General features: G+C 41.5%; 1 protein-coding gene across 3 annotated transcripts; it reads left to right on the top strand.

Annotated features, from left to right (window-relative positions):
* Window positions 1–3,047: 3,047 nt before the first annotated feature.
* On the top strand, window positions 3,048–12,322 carry LOC123072900 (uncharacterized). 3 transcript variants are annotated; one of them, XM_044496569.1, is made up of 15 exons: window positions 3,057–3,231; window positions 3,329–3,367; window positions 4,594–4,631; window positions 7,002–7,156; window positions 7,251–7,509; window positions 7,829–8,048; window positions 8,134–8,254; window positions 8,908–9,072; window positions 9,201–9,653; window positions 9,757–9,836; window positions 9,964–10,408; window positions 10,634–10,762; window positions 10,880–11,034; window positions 11,682–11,747; window positions 12,101–12,322. In XM_044496569.1, exons 3-15 carry the CDS (start codon window positions 4,619–4,621, stop codon window positions 12,153–12,155), a joined length of 2,316 nt encoding a protein of 771 aa, XP_044352504.1. In that variant the 5' UTR covers window positions 3,057–3,231; window positions 3,329–3,367; window positions 4,594–4,618; the 3' UTR covers window positions 12,156–12,322. The 3 variants fall into 3 exon arrangements, with proteins under 3 accessions (XP_044352506.1, XP_044352504.1, XP_044352505.1); XM_044496570.1 differs by having other exon boundaries at window positions 4,594–4,674; XM_044496571.1 differs by lacking the exon at window positions 4,594–4,631 and having other exon boundaries at window positions 3,048–3,231.
* Window positions 12,323–15,284: the final 2,962 nt, after the last annotated feature.

The following is a 15,284-nucleotide window of genomic DNA, read 5'->3' as shown; positions in this document are numbered from 1 at the left end:
GCTTCAAAGTGGCGGATGACCGGTTTGCCCTTCCGTGAAAACACATACAACACCAGAAATGCCCTTACTGGTTCGGCCCAATTCCCCAACACCTCCCGCACTTTTCCCCGCCACCGCGGAGCCCCAACACACCCGCCGCCGATACCACAAACACCCCCGCTGCCGAGCCCGCGACTCCCCTGCCTCCGGTGATCTTGTTGGCCGCGACGAGGCACTCGCCTTCCCCCTCACCCTGCAACTCACTTAAGCGAGCCGCCGCCCGGAGATCCCTCATCAACTATGCCTTCGTCATGAGTTGCCTCGGCAACGACGACCACCGCCACGAGTCTCCTTGCTAATGAAGGCCGCCAACCCATGTTTCCGCTCTCTCCTCCTTGCTGAATTGAGCCAAGGTTGCCGCGTCCGTGGTGGTCCTTCCTGGTTAAAGCCGGGCACGCACAGCTGCGAGCGAACCCCTAGGCGTGCATGTGCTTGCCGACGACAAGTCCCGGGTTGTTTTGGTGCAGGATGCCGTGGCGGTTGGAGCTTCCTCCGGCGTCGACGGCGCTTGATGCGGGATCGTGGCGGCGGTCGCCGTTGTATGGGCGATGACAGCGGCTGGCGCGACGGTGGGTGCTCCTTTAGCGCCCGGAATCGGGGCGGCGGCCCCTCTTCATCACTGGCGGCAAACTTCGGGGTCGTGTGGGCGACTCGGAGTTCGGATCTCGAGATGGTGACGGCCTTCTGAGGCTGGTGGCGGTATGGGACGTCCCTTTCATCAACAGACCGGGTTCGATGCGGCTCTGCATTTGACGCATGAGCCTCTCTCAAAGTTGTCGGGCAGTGCCTGTCATCGGGAGATGAAGCCACCGGTGGACGTGCTACCGGCGGATGCTATGTATGGCGTCTTATACGGAGACGTCAAGTCATGCCTGCGACCGGCATGTCATGCAAGTTTAGCCTGTTGTTGTTGGATTGAAGGTGGTGCAGCAGTAACGGGAGGCAGGCGGTATGGAAACAGTCATCGGAATGGTTCCGGGTCTGAAAAACGAGCTGCAACACGCCCCAAAGTAAGTAGTACTAGCTAGTTCCGCACATCTCTCATTGATTCTACTTTCATCAATACCGTTATCATGCTTGATTTTCAGTTTGATTGAACTCAATTCTCGTAAATTGCTTGTGGCAGGAAGGCGGGAATAATTTATGTGGATAGTACGTTTGCGAGTTCATTCGCCACCAATACCTCTGAGCAGGGCTACTCCGACGAACAATATGAAGTACGTAAACAAGATTCACAATTTTATTTTATTACATTCAATTGTGTTGAGTTTCATTCATATGTATGTATTGACCTCCTTATTTAAATTAGATCCGGCGGATGCGGGATGGACTCCTACCAACTGATCGCATACGAGTTATTCAAGAGGAATTGGCGGAATTCTTTTTTAACCACATCATATCTGAAAAGGGAGAATGCCATACGGAAATTGAATGAGACATTGGTGCTTGATGATGTGAGGGATGTTATATATTGTATATATGTAGTAGCTAGCGTCGGATAGATATACGAAAACTTGTTGTTCTGTCTATATATATGTTCATGACGATCTTGTGTAATTAATGATTTCCTTCAGTTACTTACTATAGTGTCGAGTTCTCTCTATATGTAGTAGCTAGCGTCGACCAAGCACGGAGAAACAGGTTACTTCTTTTTATATGTAGTAGTAAGGTCGATGCTAGCTACTACATATCTACCTATAAAGAGAAGTGACCTCTCTTTCTGCATGCTTGGTCAACGTATGTAGTAGCTAGCATCGACCAAGCACGGAGAAAAAAAGGTATGTCGACCAAGCATGGAGAAAGAGAGGTCAATTCTCTTTATATGTAGTAGCTAGCTAACACAATCTGAAACCCCTAAGCCCTCCAAAACCCCTAACACCCCCCCTCCCCCCTAAAAAAAACCCCAGCACCTGGGGCTGCTGACGCGTGGCGGGCTTTTGTGGTTGGAGTAGCTAGCTAATTTAGCAGCCAGAGTTTACATTATTCCTTGAGCTACTCAAATCATGATTGTTACTCCCTCCGTTCCCAAATATTTGTCTTTCTAAACATTTCAAATCAAATGGACTACAAAATACGAATGCATCTTTTTTTTTACTAAGCCTTTTGTCCCAAACAAGTTGAGGCAGGAGTGCTTTTCTTATTGATATGCTTAATGTACTCTATAACTGGAGTAACATCGAATGAGTGCTTTCTTATTGGTATGCTTAATGTACTCTATAAGTGTCCATATTACCTTTCTTTGTTTAGATAAACACTATGCAGAATGCCCGTGAAGCTCAAGCAACCGTGGCCGATCTGCCTGCTCAACTGCAGATGAATAATATCTAAAAACGAGCATTGCCTAATAAGGAGCACACACCCTTTCTTTATACTCCCTCTGTGTCGTAAATAGAGATTCCAAATATAAACTACCTATATATCTGTCCCATAATATAAGAACGTTTTTAACATTAGTATAGTGTTAAAAACGTTCTTATATTTTGTGACAGCGTCCCATAATATAAGAACGTATTTAACATTAGTGTAGTGTTAAAAACGTTCTTATATTTTGTAACAGAGGGAGTACATATGAAGCAAAACACGTGAACCTACGCACTGAAATATGTCTATATATATATATCTGTGTATAGTTTGTACTGAAATATATAAACAGACTTATATTTAGAAACGGAGGAAGTACTCTTTAGTTAGACAAGAAAAATGATATAAGTGGATGTTTTTGAAAGGTTTTGTTGCTTTGAGGCACAGCTGGACGTGGAGGTAGAAGCTCTCTGGAGGTATCAGCACGGACTACCTCTATGCACAAGCACAAGCCAATTTGGCATAGAACCAGCGTCATCTATATCCTCCCTCTGACCAATTAGAAAGGAGCACACGGATCGTGTGCTTGCTTAGGTACGCTGGGAACCGTCGGATAACGGATGAATCACCAACGGACGAATCACCAGGTGAATGAACGTCTCCCCGTTAAAAGGTTGACCAGGCTGCTCTCCTTTCATTCATATACAGTTCAAATGCTTAGTTTTTTTTTTGCAGGTCGTTTGTTAGTCTTCATTTGTTAGTCTTCATTAATGAATCTGAATCACCAGGACGAATCACCTCCTCTCTAAGCTCGCCCCTAACCCTAGATCGACGTCAGGGGAACGGCGGTGGCAGGAGGGTGAACGGCAGCGGTGGCGTACAACCTCACGGGTGACGTTCTTGGCCCTCTTCTTCTCTACTGAACCCTCCCTTCTAGCAGCCATACAACGCTATTTTTGGCTGATTTTTTCATCTGTTCTAATTGCAGATTCCTTGGAGAACTAGTAGCAGCTGAGGCCGATTGGAGGTATAAAACATTCTATTTTTGACTCATAGTTTGATGTTTGCCTAGTGTGGATGTGATTTTGTGTTACATATGGGCTGTTTTTCTCCGGTGCTTTTCATTGACCGTTTGCGGGATCACCAACCCATCTATGATCTTTATTCCTTGCATGAAGGTTTTTTTCCGTTGTTCTAACAACATGGTCAGCTAGCAAATTTAGTCTAATGGTTGCGGTCTTTCTAAAATTTCGAAGCTAACATCAAGTAAACATGTCGGCCTGTATTATTGTATCCTTTCAGCGTCGCTAATCTTAGACAAGAAAAGTATCTCACAGACATTTAGGCTCTGGTAGATCATTTTTTTCTAAATCGAAGTTTTTCTTTTAAACTACAGTATTCCAACGCATGGCTAACAAATATACTTTGATGCCAAACAGGGCTTTAAGATGGCTCCAGATATAGGATGCCCCCAGTCTGCTTAGTCCTGCTAAATTAAATCTAAATTCCAAAGTCAACACATCTCGCATACTTACTCACGTCTCTTTAGTTATACTCTGGTAGAGGGAGGTCGATCCAACCTCTTCAGTTGTGTCCGCACCAGGCAGATGGACGACCACTGCCGATGGAGCATCGGACGCCGGTGACTAGGAGAGCTCAGCCAACATGAACTGACCCAGGACCAGTGGCGGTGTAAAGCGAGGTCGTGGTGGTGGCCATGCCACTTATCGATCCGGATGCCACGCCTTCCCACCAGCGACGAGGAAGAGCGCCGCAGAACCTCGTCGTCTGAGATAGGAGTAGTCCGTGGCGGCGACGAGAGCCGCAATCTAGAACAACTAGAGCTATCAACCGCTACATCCTTGAAAAAATAGTTTGCCATACCTGATGCTGGGGACCTTCGCTCCAAGAACCGGGATGACGGCGAGGGGAAGCCCACACCACAATCCCTGGGGAGTCATCCACCATCCCATTGATAGTATCCTCGGACAAACATGAGAACCAGGACCCTAGAGATGCAGGCATTTTGCCGGCACAAGACGAGGACGAGCTAGCGGCGGAGAGAGACCTCTCGATGCCAACGTGAGGCGTCGCCTCCGCGTCATTCAGCCACGCTGACTCTGACTTGTATTTGGGTTTGTATGATACCACTGTAATTTGATCAGCATGCATGTACAATTATTGCTTCTTACGTTTTTATTGTTCAAACTTCTCATTGATGCCCTACATTGAATCTTTCAAGTTCTTTTGTAGAACATCGTTGTTCTACTCCATAATCATGTCGGATGATGGTGAGGCGTGCTGATTCTGTTTCCAGGCTCACTGTATAGGCAGGTACAACATGAAAAGCTCACCGGCATGTAGAATGCAAGGTGCTTATGGAGGTGCCTAGAAAAATAAACCTCGTGCTTATGCATACTAGACAGATGCCTAACTAGGCAGCCTCTCCTATAGAAATAAGCGTTGGTGCTTATGAAAAAGCTTGGTTTATTTCTGTAAGCACCTCGCTTAGCACCTTGCATTGTACATGGCCTTAATGAGCACTATATTGCCTATCCTCGACATGCTCTAGGCAATGTTTAAAGCGTTTTTATCATTTCTGCCACGACGACCAACCCCAATCTCAGTTTTGTCATTTGACCGATGGAAACACCAATCTTACCACTGCTTCGTTACAACACTCCTTGGTTTTGCCATTCCATCATCTCTCCACCGCTAGTCCATAATCAGTTTTGCCATTTGAAGAGTTGGGGCAGTATGAAATACATTTAATATGTCAAAGGTGTTGACAGTTTAATGTTTTGATTACCGACAAAGAGTTGGACAATGTACTTTCTACAAAGTCACATCTCCACAAATATCATCACTTGTTCTAACAAGTATTCTCTGGTATGCATGAATTGAGTTAGCCTGAATTTGAGAACTGATAGTTAGTATACGAGAATGCTAGCACAATAGTAATTTTTTCGGAAAGGAGGATAATATCAGCCTTTACATTGGTTGATGTATACACCCACATATTATTCATTGTTCAAAGCTAGACAAAGCTAGGCATCAAAGCCGAATAAGTCAAATCTAAACAGGGTACCAGAAGTGATAGAATCTCTTTCACATGTAGGCATGGAGGTTTCGATTTTAACTGGAGATAGGAATATCACTGCACTATCTATTGCTACCCTTGTAAGCTACTAACCAACCACATGATGCAAAATTTAATAAACAACTGTTCTAAGGAGACACCACGGAGTGGCATTTTGCTGGCGGCAGGAGGCGCCCGCGTGGTGAACTATTGCTTTGGATTTGTCAAGTGATAACATATAGGTACAACCAATTAGTGAGATATAAAATTAAGAGAAAGGGGTGGAGAATCTGAAATAGAAAAACTGATTATAGACTAACGGTGAAGAGATGGCGGAATGGCAAAACTGAAAAGTGTTGTAACGGAGCAGTGGAAGATTGGAGTCCGATCAGTCAAATGGTACAACTGAGATTGGGGTTGGTCATAGTGGCAGAAATGATAAAAACCCATGTTTAAACGATCCATTCTCTTATTTCTATTACCTTCCATTCAATCAAAGCTTCATTTTCAATGCCACATATCTTGGCCTTAAGATGCACCTTCCTTCCAAAGAAGAGGACTTCTAAAGGTTGACGCGCTGGCTCGAGCAGGCTACATAACTTTGCACCATAGATCACGTCGCCAAAATACTCTCCGACGATGCTTCAATAAATATAAAGATATCGTCCCTAGAAAGGTTTCAATACCTTTTGACAGTTTGATCATTCCTGTCATGTGTTGAGAAGTATCTGTTTTGAGTTTTGGTGTAGGACTCCCTTGTTTCAGTGGAGTAGTTTATGACATTTTCTACAATGAACAAACAATATATATAGAAAAATGCGATGGTATTGGATGTGCGTACTCCCACATCCAATATACCACAAAGTTGAGTCAGTTATACCTCTTTATTACTTTAATATCTCTACTCCTATAAAAGGATTAGTTGGTGATGATGGTGTGTCTGCCATCCGTCATTTCTGACCATTGGATCTGCATGTAACGGCTGTGAGGTAAGTTGTGGTCTTTTTACAACAATAGCTCACTTCTCTGCTTCAATTTGCAGAAAACCCCTTAGTATGTTGAAACCAACTACATCCCTCCATCACCTCGTCAAAACAGTATGAGGAATATATTTTGAGTGTAACATAATATATTTTTAGTGATATATGTATATCAAAACTAGAGCGTTTTCTTTTGTGAACAAGTATTATTCTACTTTGGATCCGTTGCAACGCACGGGCACAGTGCTAGCACTTCATTACTGAATACTAGATACCCCAAAGTGAGTTTTGTGAAAAATTTCATTTGAGTCTATATACCTTCAATTATTATCATGTATACTGCTTTCCGTATGTAAAAGGGTATATTAGAAAAATAAGGGCTTCGATGATTTTTTTTCGTACTACATGTATTGAGGTATCTTAGAATAATTAATGAGGTATATTGAGAATGATAAAGAGGTATAATACCCTTGTATATGAGGTATATTGAATATGGGAGAACGTACACCCACCCAGGAGTATATATATATGTGATTGTCTAAAGATATGAATATATATTTCTCCGCACTTGTTCTTATATGAATGGATATTTTTTTAATTAGAGATGGATGACGAAGCAAGTGAAGTGGCAGCATTGGAGCACATAATGAGTGATGCAAGTGTAGATCCTATCAAGCTATCCTATGGTCTTTTGAGGTCCATTACAGACAATTTTTCTAATGAAATTGGTGGTGGTGGGTTTGGAGTTGTTTACCAGGTATGGTTGTCCTGTTTTTGATTGCCTCGCAAATGGTTTATTTTTACAGTAGTTGAGCAAAATGCTCATATCGATGCTACCATGAGCAAAGCAGGGAGTTCTACGAAATGGGAATGTTGCTGTGAAGAAGCTACTGAATCTGCATGCTTTGCCTGAAAAGCAATTTCTAGATGAGATCACGTGTTTGAAAAAGGCAAAGCACAGGAATATAGTAAGATTTTTAGGCTATTGTTCAGAATCCCAGGGAGAATTGCTTGAGTTCAATGGAAAAAATGTATTGGGAGAGGCGCAACAGAAGTTGCTATGCTTTGAATATCTTCCTAACGGAAACATTAAGCATTATCTTCAAGGAGGTATGTAGGTCTGACAACTTCATTTATCACTTAAATATAAATTGGTACTTCATAAGTGTTGCTGACCCGAGTAAGTTAGTTATTTTTGGACATGATCCAACTTTGAATATTCATCATTTATCATATAATTAATTCAACAATAACTTTATTGCCTTGTGATTAATTTCCTATACTTAGTTTCTCATCTGGTTAATTAATTATTTCTTAATACTTTTACGCTGTTATGGACATTTTCGATATTTAACCCACGAGCAAAGCTCGTGGACATGAAGGGAGAATATATTACCTAGTCTGGACGTTCTTTTGTTTCTTTTTGCAGACAAATGTCAAGGAGACGACTGGCCTCTACGGTACCAAATGATTAGAGGAATTTGTCAAGGGTTACACTTTCTTCATGGAAAACTCATTAACCATCTTGATTTGAAACCTGAAAATGTTATGTTGGATGCTCAAATGGAGCCAAAAATAACAGATTTTGGTTTATCCAGATACTTGGATCAAGGACAATCTATTATTACTCAAAACATACTTGGAACAATGTAAGCTAAAACGATCTCTTCTCTGTTTGTTAAATTTGCTTTGTCCAATGACACATCAAATTGACATTCACCATTGTCAGTGCAGGCGATATATTGCACCAGAAACCATAGACAAAGGAGAAATATCATTAAAGTCAGATGTATACGCTTTGGGCATTATTATCATAGAACTATTAACAGGGATTGACAAGATAGATCTTAATAGTGTAAGGAGACACTGGTTGGCTTTCTTGAATGATGTTAAACTTTACTCATTCGTACTATCGTTATATAGAAAATAGTCCATTTTGAACCCCTAATTGTGATCTTATGACAACATTTAGTATATTTATCTTTTTGCCACATTTTATCCATTAGGAGTGACCTCTTGATGAGTTTATCCAAATTTGTACTATTTTTGTACCAACTACAAGGTGGACCCACTTGTTAGGACGATGCGTTTGGAATGCGCTCGTGGGAAGCTCATAAGCATATTAGTTGGGGGCTTACTGAATTATGTCAAATTTATACTTATATAAAATGTGTCAAATTCTGCCAAATAGATGTGGCTAGTCGCACTGCACCTTTCATGTTGTATCTCCGATACTCAATATCAGGAAGAGTTGTCCATTGAGTCAGCTTCCATGTCATCTGGACATATGGGCCTGGGCATCTAGCTTTTCGTACTTTGTTTACGTATTTGAGATAAAAAAATACCAATGGCCAGTGCTTTGTTGTACTACAAGCTAGGAGTTATGTATATTTTTTTAAACTAACACTTGTTGTCAATCAATCATGGCCTACCAAATATCTGCAATACATGTGTATATATGTTGTGTACTTCGTTATGCTTTACTGATTGCTGAAACTTAAATTGCAGCTGGATGATTATTTAGACAACATAGACTGCCCACGAGCGAGGAAGTGTGCCGAAATAGCTCTAAACTGCAAGGACCCTGACAAACATAACAGACCAACCATACATGAAGTAACTCGTGACCTGAATGATCTAGAGAACATGATTCCATGGTCTTCCATAGAAAAGGTGCGTATGATTCACTTTTGACGAAGGTTTATCAGTGTAAATTCTAACTCCACAAATTGTATATATGCCAACTCAACTTGATTGAGTTCGTCATGTACAGTCGGTTACGTAATAATTCATGCATGCAGGTCGCCCCCACTGCGTTCCCTGGGACTGAGCTGGTCGATTTCTACCCTCTCGAGCTCAGGTTCCCCTTCGTGCCAAACCGGAAGATGCATTGTGAAATCAGCCTTACCAACAAGCACACAGATGCTGGAGTCTGGTTTATGATTATACCTGAAGTTCCGAATAGGTACCACGGTAGATTAAGTGGCTTTATGTCGCCAATGTATACAGTAGCTATCCCATTGTCCAGGAAAGCTGAAAAGGATCCTCCCTTAGACGTTGAAAAATTCGAGGTACTGATGTTCATCACAGATACCGATGTGGACGTTGTCAATCAGCAGATATCAACATTATCTTTTGACGAAGGCGCGTCCATCGAAGATGAAATCAAGGTAACTCAGGAGATGCTGGGGTTCAAACTGCACCGGGTTATGTTGACTGCTGTCGTGGTCATATCTGAGGATAACGATCGAGCTGTAAGTATATGCCAGGCATAAATAGATCATTAGTTAGATATTCTCTTTTTTTTGCAGGGAGATATTTTCTAAGGTTTGATTATTAGTTTTGTGGTTGTATCAGTTAGTGACGAATGATATAGGCTTCGGAAAAGAAGTAACTATGCATGTCAGATCCATAGATGTGCATCCCAGGGAGCCATGGTGAGTAATTTATACATACTTTTTTAACTCGATCAAGTCGTGTAGGGCGTATGTACTCTACACGCATACGTAGTATATGTCCAAGCATTTCTCTATGATGAAATTATGTCTCCTAAAAAATGTACAGGGTGCTAATCACTGAAGATGGAAACCGTATTCACATTTGGAACTGGAAGACCAATGGGATAATGGGAATTCTACCTGGGAAGTCATGGTCTAATCTGGAAGGTGGAAAGGTGGGCCCTGAAGATGTGGTTGCAAAATTCATCACTCGAAAGTCATGGGTTGTAATGGGGCTCCCAAATGGGTTCGTCGATGTGCGAATGTATCCCACAATGGACCTAGTCAAGGAATTCAGAGCTCACCGTTTAGGTGTCACTTTATTGGCTGTTCACTCAACTCGTCCGTTCCTGCTGACCTGTGGTTATCCCCCGTCGATGAAGCTTTGGGACTGGAACCGCAATTGGTCTTGTACCGGAATATTTGACATCTCTATACCCGTGACACAAGTCATGTTTAACCCCAAGGATAGTAGCATTTTCGCTGCCCTTGACAAGGATGGGGAAGTCAAGGTTTGTCTTTGCTTATCAACCTGTTCCTATTCCATTAGCATTCCTATGTGTAGTAGTGGAGAATTGCATCCCCAATGTCCGTTTGACTTGGCCCAGTTAAAGAGGGTGGTTATTCTTTGTGCCATCTTGATCTTGATCCTTTAGTGAAGTGCTACTTGTCAGTGAGGTTGCTGCTCTACTGGGGATAATAAATAAGATTTTTATCTATGTTCTTGAAATGTGTAGGCGTGGAGAATTGGTCATCCCGATCCCATTGCCACAACAAAAGGAGTAGAAGACTACGAGACTAGCCAACTTTTCACATACGCTGGTGATCGGCATTTCATTGCTGCTATTGACGGCGAGGCTGCATTAGTGAGGGCATCGCGTTCTGAATTCAATATCATAATATTAATCCATATGCATACATCTATGTATATGCGACTATAATCTCCATATGTATGTCTTTTCCTATTTGTTGTTTTGAATCAGATATGGGATATGCTGAAACAAGAACATGTCCACACACTCCAGATTGCAGAAACCACAGAACACATAATTGCTACCGTTTGCCACCCAACACAACCGGTGTTAATCACCATTTCAAGTGACGGTAGTATTCGTGTCTGGGACTGCAATACGTACAGGTATGTACCACATCTGTTTTTTATTTTTTCAAACAAGAGTGATCGAGTTGTCTTTCCATTGCCAACATGCATGCAGTCGATGGGTTCAGTCCAGTCCACTTTCTGGTACTACATACTCCCTCCGTCCCAAAATAAGTGTCTCAACCTTAGTACAACTTTGTACTAGAGTTAGTATAAAGTTGAGACACTTATTTTGGGATGGAGGGAGTACTACTCAATTTTGAATAATGCATGATTTGCATTTGGTTTGATTGGCCTTGATACTGCAATTAATCAAGACATCAAATTTTGACCCAAAATTATTTTTACCGTGCAACGGAACATTTACAAGCCTGAAAAGTACAACTAAATGAATTTTCTCATATACTAATTGCTTTTCTGCCCTATCTTCATGAAAAAAATATTGTTCTTCCTTACAACCTTACTGTGAGAATGTATTCATAATCTTATAATTTTGTCACGTTATCTACCGAGGATAGGGTACGTATTTTTAGAGAGTTTGGTACAACCAACCTCCAAATGTGTGTACACACTCGCATACATATGCCTACATCATATGATATGGTTTATATTATATTTTTGACAGAATGATATGGTTTATATTATGTTTGAAGATGCAACTAACTATGGGCTTCTGCCCCTAACAGGCTTAAGAAGACCTACATGCATTTTCGAAAGGACCCTAGACATGTTGGATTTACAGACTCCGGAAGGTAATGAATTTTCTTGTTAAGATTTTGTCTTGTTAACTACACTGTTTCTTTGTTTGAAATAACAAGTTCAATGTACAAGTAAAAACTAACTTTGGCTTAATTAGATATATATGTACTATCTTCTCCAAAGTTCTGGATGAAAAAAAAATCCTTTAACCCAGATTTTTTTGGCAAATTCTTTTGGTATCAAAATAGTTCCTAAACAGATTGAATTTAGATATGTAGAATTGTGAAAGGGACTTCAGTAAATTATGGAGAAGGAACAAATCAATATTAGTTGACCTGCTAGCTTTTGGCTATACTGAAGTTTCGACACCTTCTAAAAAATTAACCAGAGCGTTTAAATTGTGTAGGCTTGTCATAGGATGTAGTCATGGAATATCAATAATGGATATTGATCTGGAATGAAGGGAGCACAAGGACGCCTACACAAAATGTTCCCAGTTATACATCTCCTGGAATTACCCTCTCATTCAATTCAGATGGATTTATGCTATATCATGTGATCTCATATTTGTATGTTATCTTGAGTAAACTCTGGCCGTAGCTCTCAATACTTCGAAGAAACAAAAGAATACCAGCGAGTCTTGTCGTTTGCCTTTTTAGTAGGTGTTCCTAATTGCTTATGTCGGTTTGATCCAGATAGCTGTATGGATAAAAATAGAATTTGAATCAGATTATCTCCACAAACTGCCCACAAATAGTGAACTAAAGCCGTCGTCACTACCGGAAAACGCCACGTTCTCCTATATCCAACTGTTACTGAGTTTTTTTTAATTCGGAACTCGGCAAACAAGACCTTTGCCGAGTTTTTTTTAGACTATACTAGGCAAAAAAAAAAGAGTACTCAGTAAACATAATCTTTGACGAGTGTTACACTCAGTAAACCAAAAATATTCGGCACTCAGCAAACCAAAAATATTCGGCAAATCAGAAACTTTGCCAAGTATTTCCTATAGGACACTTGCCAAAGTTTTGACTTAATTTTGAATTAGACCAAAGTAAATTGAAAAAATGGAAAATTTACGCGTGGAGTCCTTTATGTGACCTAGTTCTCAGGAAAAACTACCGAACTTGTAATATGGTAAACTGGTAAAACAAAACCTTCATAAAATATGCTATCATGTAAGATTTAACTTGATTTTCTACCCAGATGCCATGTTGATAGCCAAACCCATGTCATACTTCGTTATAATTTGCCAAATATGGGCACATAGCTTCATATTGGCATGACAAACAACATATCCAACCAGACCTTCCAAATTCTATCAAATGATTTTGATAACCAAAACTGGCTTTTTTGAGAATGAAGTACAACAAGTCCATTGGAAAATTTCACCACCACATTAAAAAAAAACAACTATAACTAGTGGCATGGCTAATTCCGGGAGATGACCATTTCCTTCGGCTTGTTGCTAAATTTGTTTTGTTTATTAGTTACGGCTGAGTTCAAAAAGTAATTCAAATTTGAATTGTAGGTGTGCTAATTATTGGTCATACGAATTGTGAAAAATCATTTTAAGGTATCCTGGTAGGATTATGTGCACCACACATGAAGTAACTTCGAAAATTCAGCTCCCTAGTACGAATGCACATGCCAGCAGTTTTGAAGCAATTTGAATTAAGCTGAACGATATTTAAAAATAAATTAAAATTAAAATTTTGAACCACTCAAAAAAGTTTATTTACATAAAGGTACAAATTTCCCATATATATGTCGTTCCCACTATATATAGGCGCGCGGCTGTTAGGCAAATCCTTTGATGGCATTACAGTGTAATATTTTTGCATAGAAGATATCGTTAGATAAAGGCGAATACTACGCGCCGGCGTGCCGGACGAAACTTTCGGCCAGTCCGAGCAACCGCATGATTAAAATTATTCATACCATACCATTGACTTAAGAAAACGAATTGTCGTTTACGAAAAATAGAAACATCCCTCTTCTGCAATTGACGTCCCTACAACAACCTTGCTCGCTATGGATACGAGAGCGCCCCCACCTCGAAGCGCCGCCGGCTCGTCACCACTCGCATTCGCCGCCGGTTCCAGCTGGGCGCCATCGCAGCATCCAGTCATCGTCCTCGTAGCAACACTACTAGGAAAAGGCTTGCTAATGGCACACCTGTTTTGGCCATTAATGGCGGACTACAGGTGTGTCACTAGCATCGCGCCACTAGTAATTAATACGAATGGCGCACCGCCACTAGCATCACGCCACTAGTAATTAATATGAATGGCGCACCCCTGGTGCGCCATTAGTATAGCAGACAATAGTGGCGCACCAAGGAGTGCGTCATTAGTATGTCACACGGTGCGTCATTACTATGCCTCCCAGGGGGCCATATTTACCTTGTGCTCTGGCTTACTAATGGCGCACCGTGTAGATAATGCGCCACTAGTGTGCTTATTGTAGTGCGTCACTAAAGTGCAGAGTGGTGCGCCACTAGTATGAATATTAGGATTTTTTTCTTTTCTGATATTTGCATAGGTTAAAAAACATATTACTGCACAGAATATAGACAGCACAACATATAAATAGCAGATTTATCGAATACAATAGAAGATTAGTCTCCGAATACAATTCATCATATTAGTCTCCAAATTTAAAATAGCGAACAAAGTTAGAACATTACAAGTCTCGAGACCGTGAGTAGCGAGTTTGTCTTCACATTACAAGTCGATATCGATCATCTAAACTATCATCACATAGAAGAGAGCTGCGGTCATCACGATGAGCATCATCGCGATGAAACTGGTCTTCATCCAGTTCCTCCAACGTTCCCTCCTCTCTCTCGCTAGATAGGCACGTATCTAGCTTCCGCCTCCGCCCTAGTGGTGTACCCTTTGTAACTGTTACCGCTGAAATGGTGAACCTGTCTCCGACACTCCTCCCAGTCGTCGTAGACTCCGGGAACCTTACCCTTGTGCACTGATACATCCATTTTGCATCATGCTTTTATATCAATATTTATTGCATTATGGGCTGTTATTTCACGTTATGTCACAATACTTATGGCTATTCTCTCTTATTTTACAAGTTTTACATGAAGAGGGAGAATGTCGGCAGCTGGAATTCTGGGCTGGAAAAGGAGTAAATATTGAAGGCCTATTCGGCGCAACTCCAAAAGTCCTGAAACTCCACGGAATATCTTAAAATAAATAAATAAAAATTGTCGCCAAAGATGAAGGCCAAGGGGCCCACACCCTGCTCACGAGGGTGCGCCCCCTACCTCATGGGCCCCCTGGTGGCTCTCTGACGCCCATCTTCTCCTATATGAAGTCTTTCGATGAGAAAAAAAATAGAAGGCAACCTTTCGGGACGAGACTCCGCCGCCACAAGGCGGAACCTTGGTGGAACCAATCTAGGGCTCCGGTAGAGCTGTTCTGCCGGGGACACTTCCCTCCGAGAGGGGGAAATCATCACCATCGTCATCACCACCGCTCCTCTCACCGGGAGAGGGAAATCTCCATCAACATCTTCATCAGCACCATCTTATCTCCAAACCCTAGTTCATCTCTTGTATCCAATTCTTG

The sequence above is a fragment of the Triticum aestivum genome, chromosome 3B (assembly GCF_018294505.1).
Source record: "Triticum aestivum cultivar Chinese Spring chromosome 3B, IWGSC CS RefSeq v2.1, whole genome shotgun sequence".
In the NCBI taxonomy this organism is placed as follows: Eukaryota; Viridiplantae; Streptophyta; class Magnoliopsida; order Poales; family Poaceae; genus Triticum; species Triticum aestivum.
Note: the sequence above shows the minus strand (reverse complement) of the source record. Positions and strands in the feature narration are given on the sequence as shown.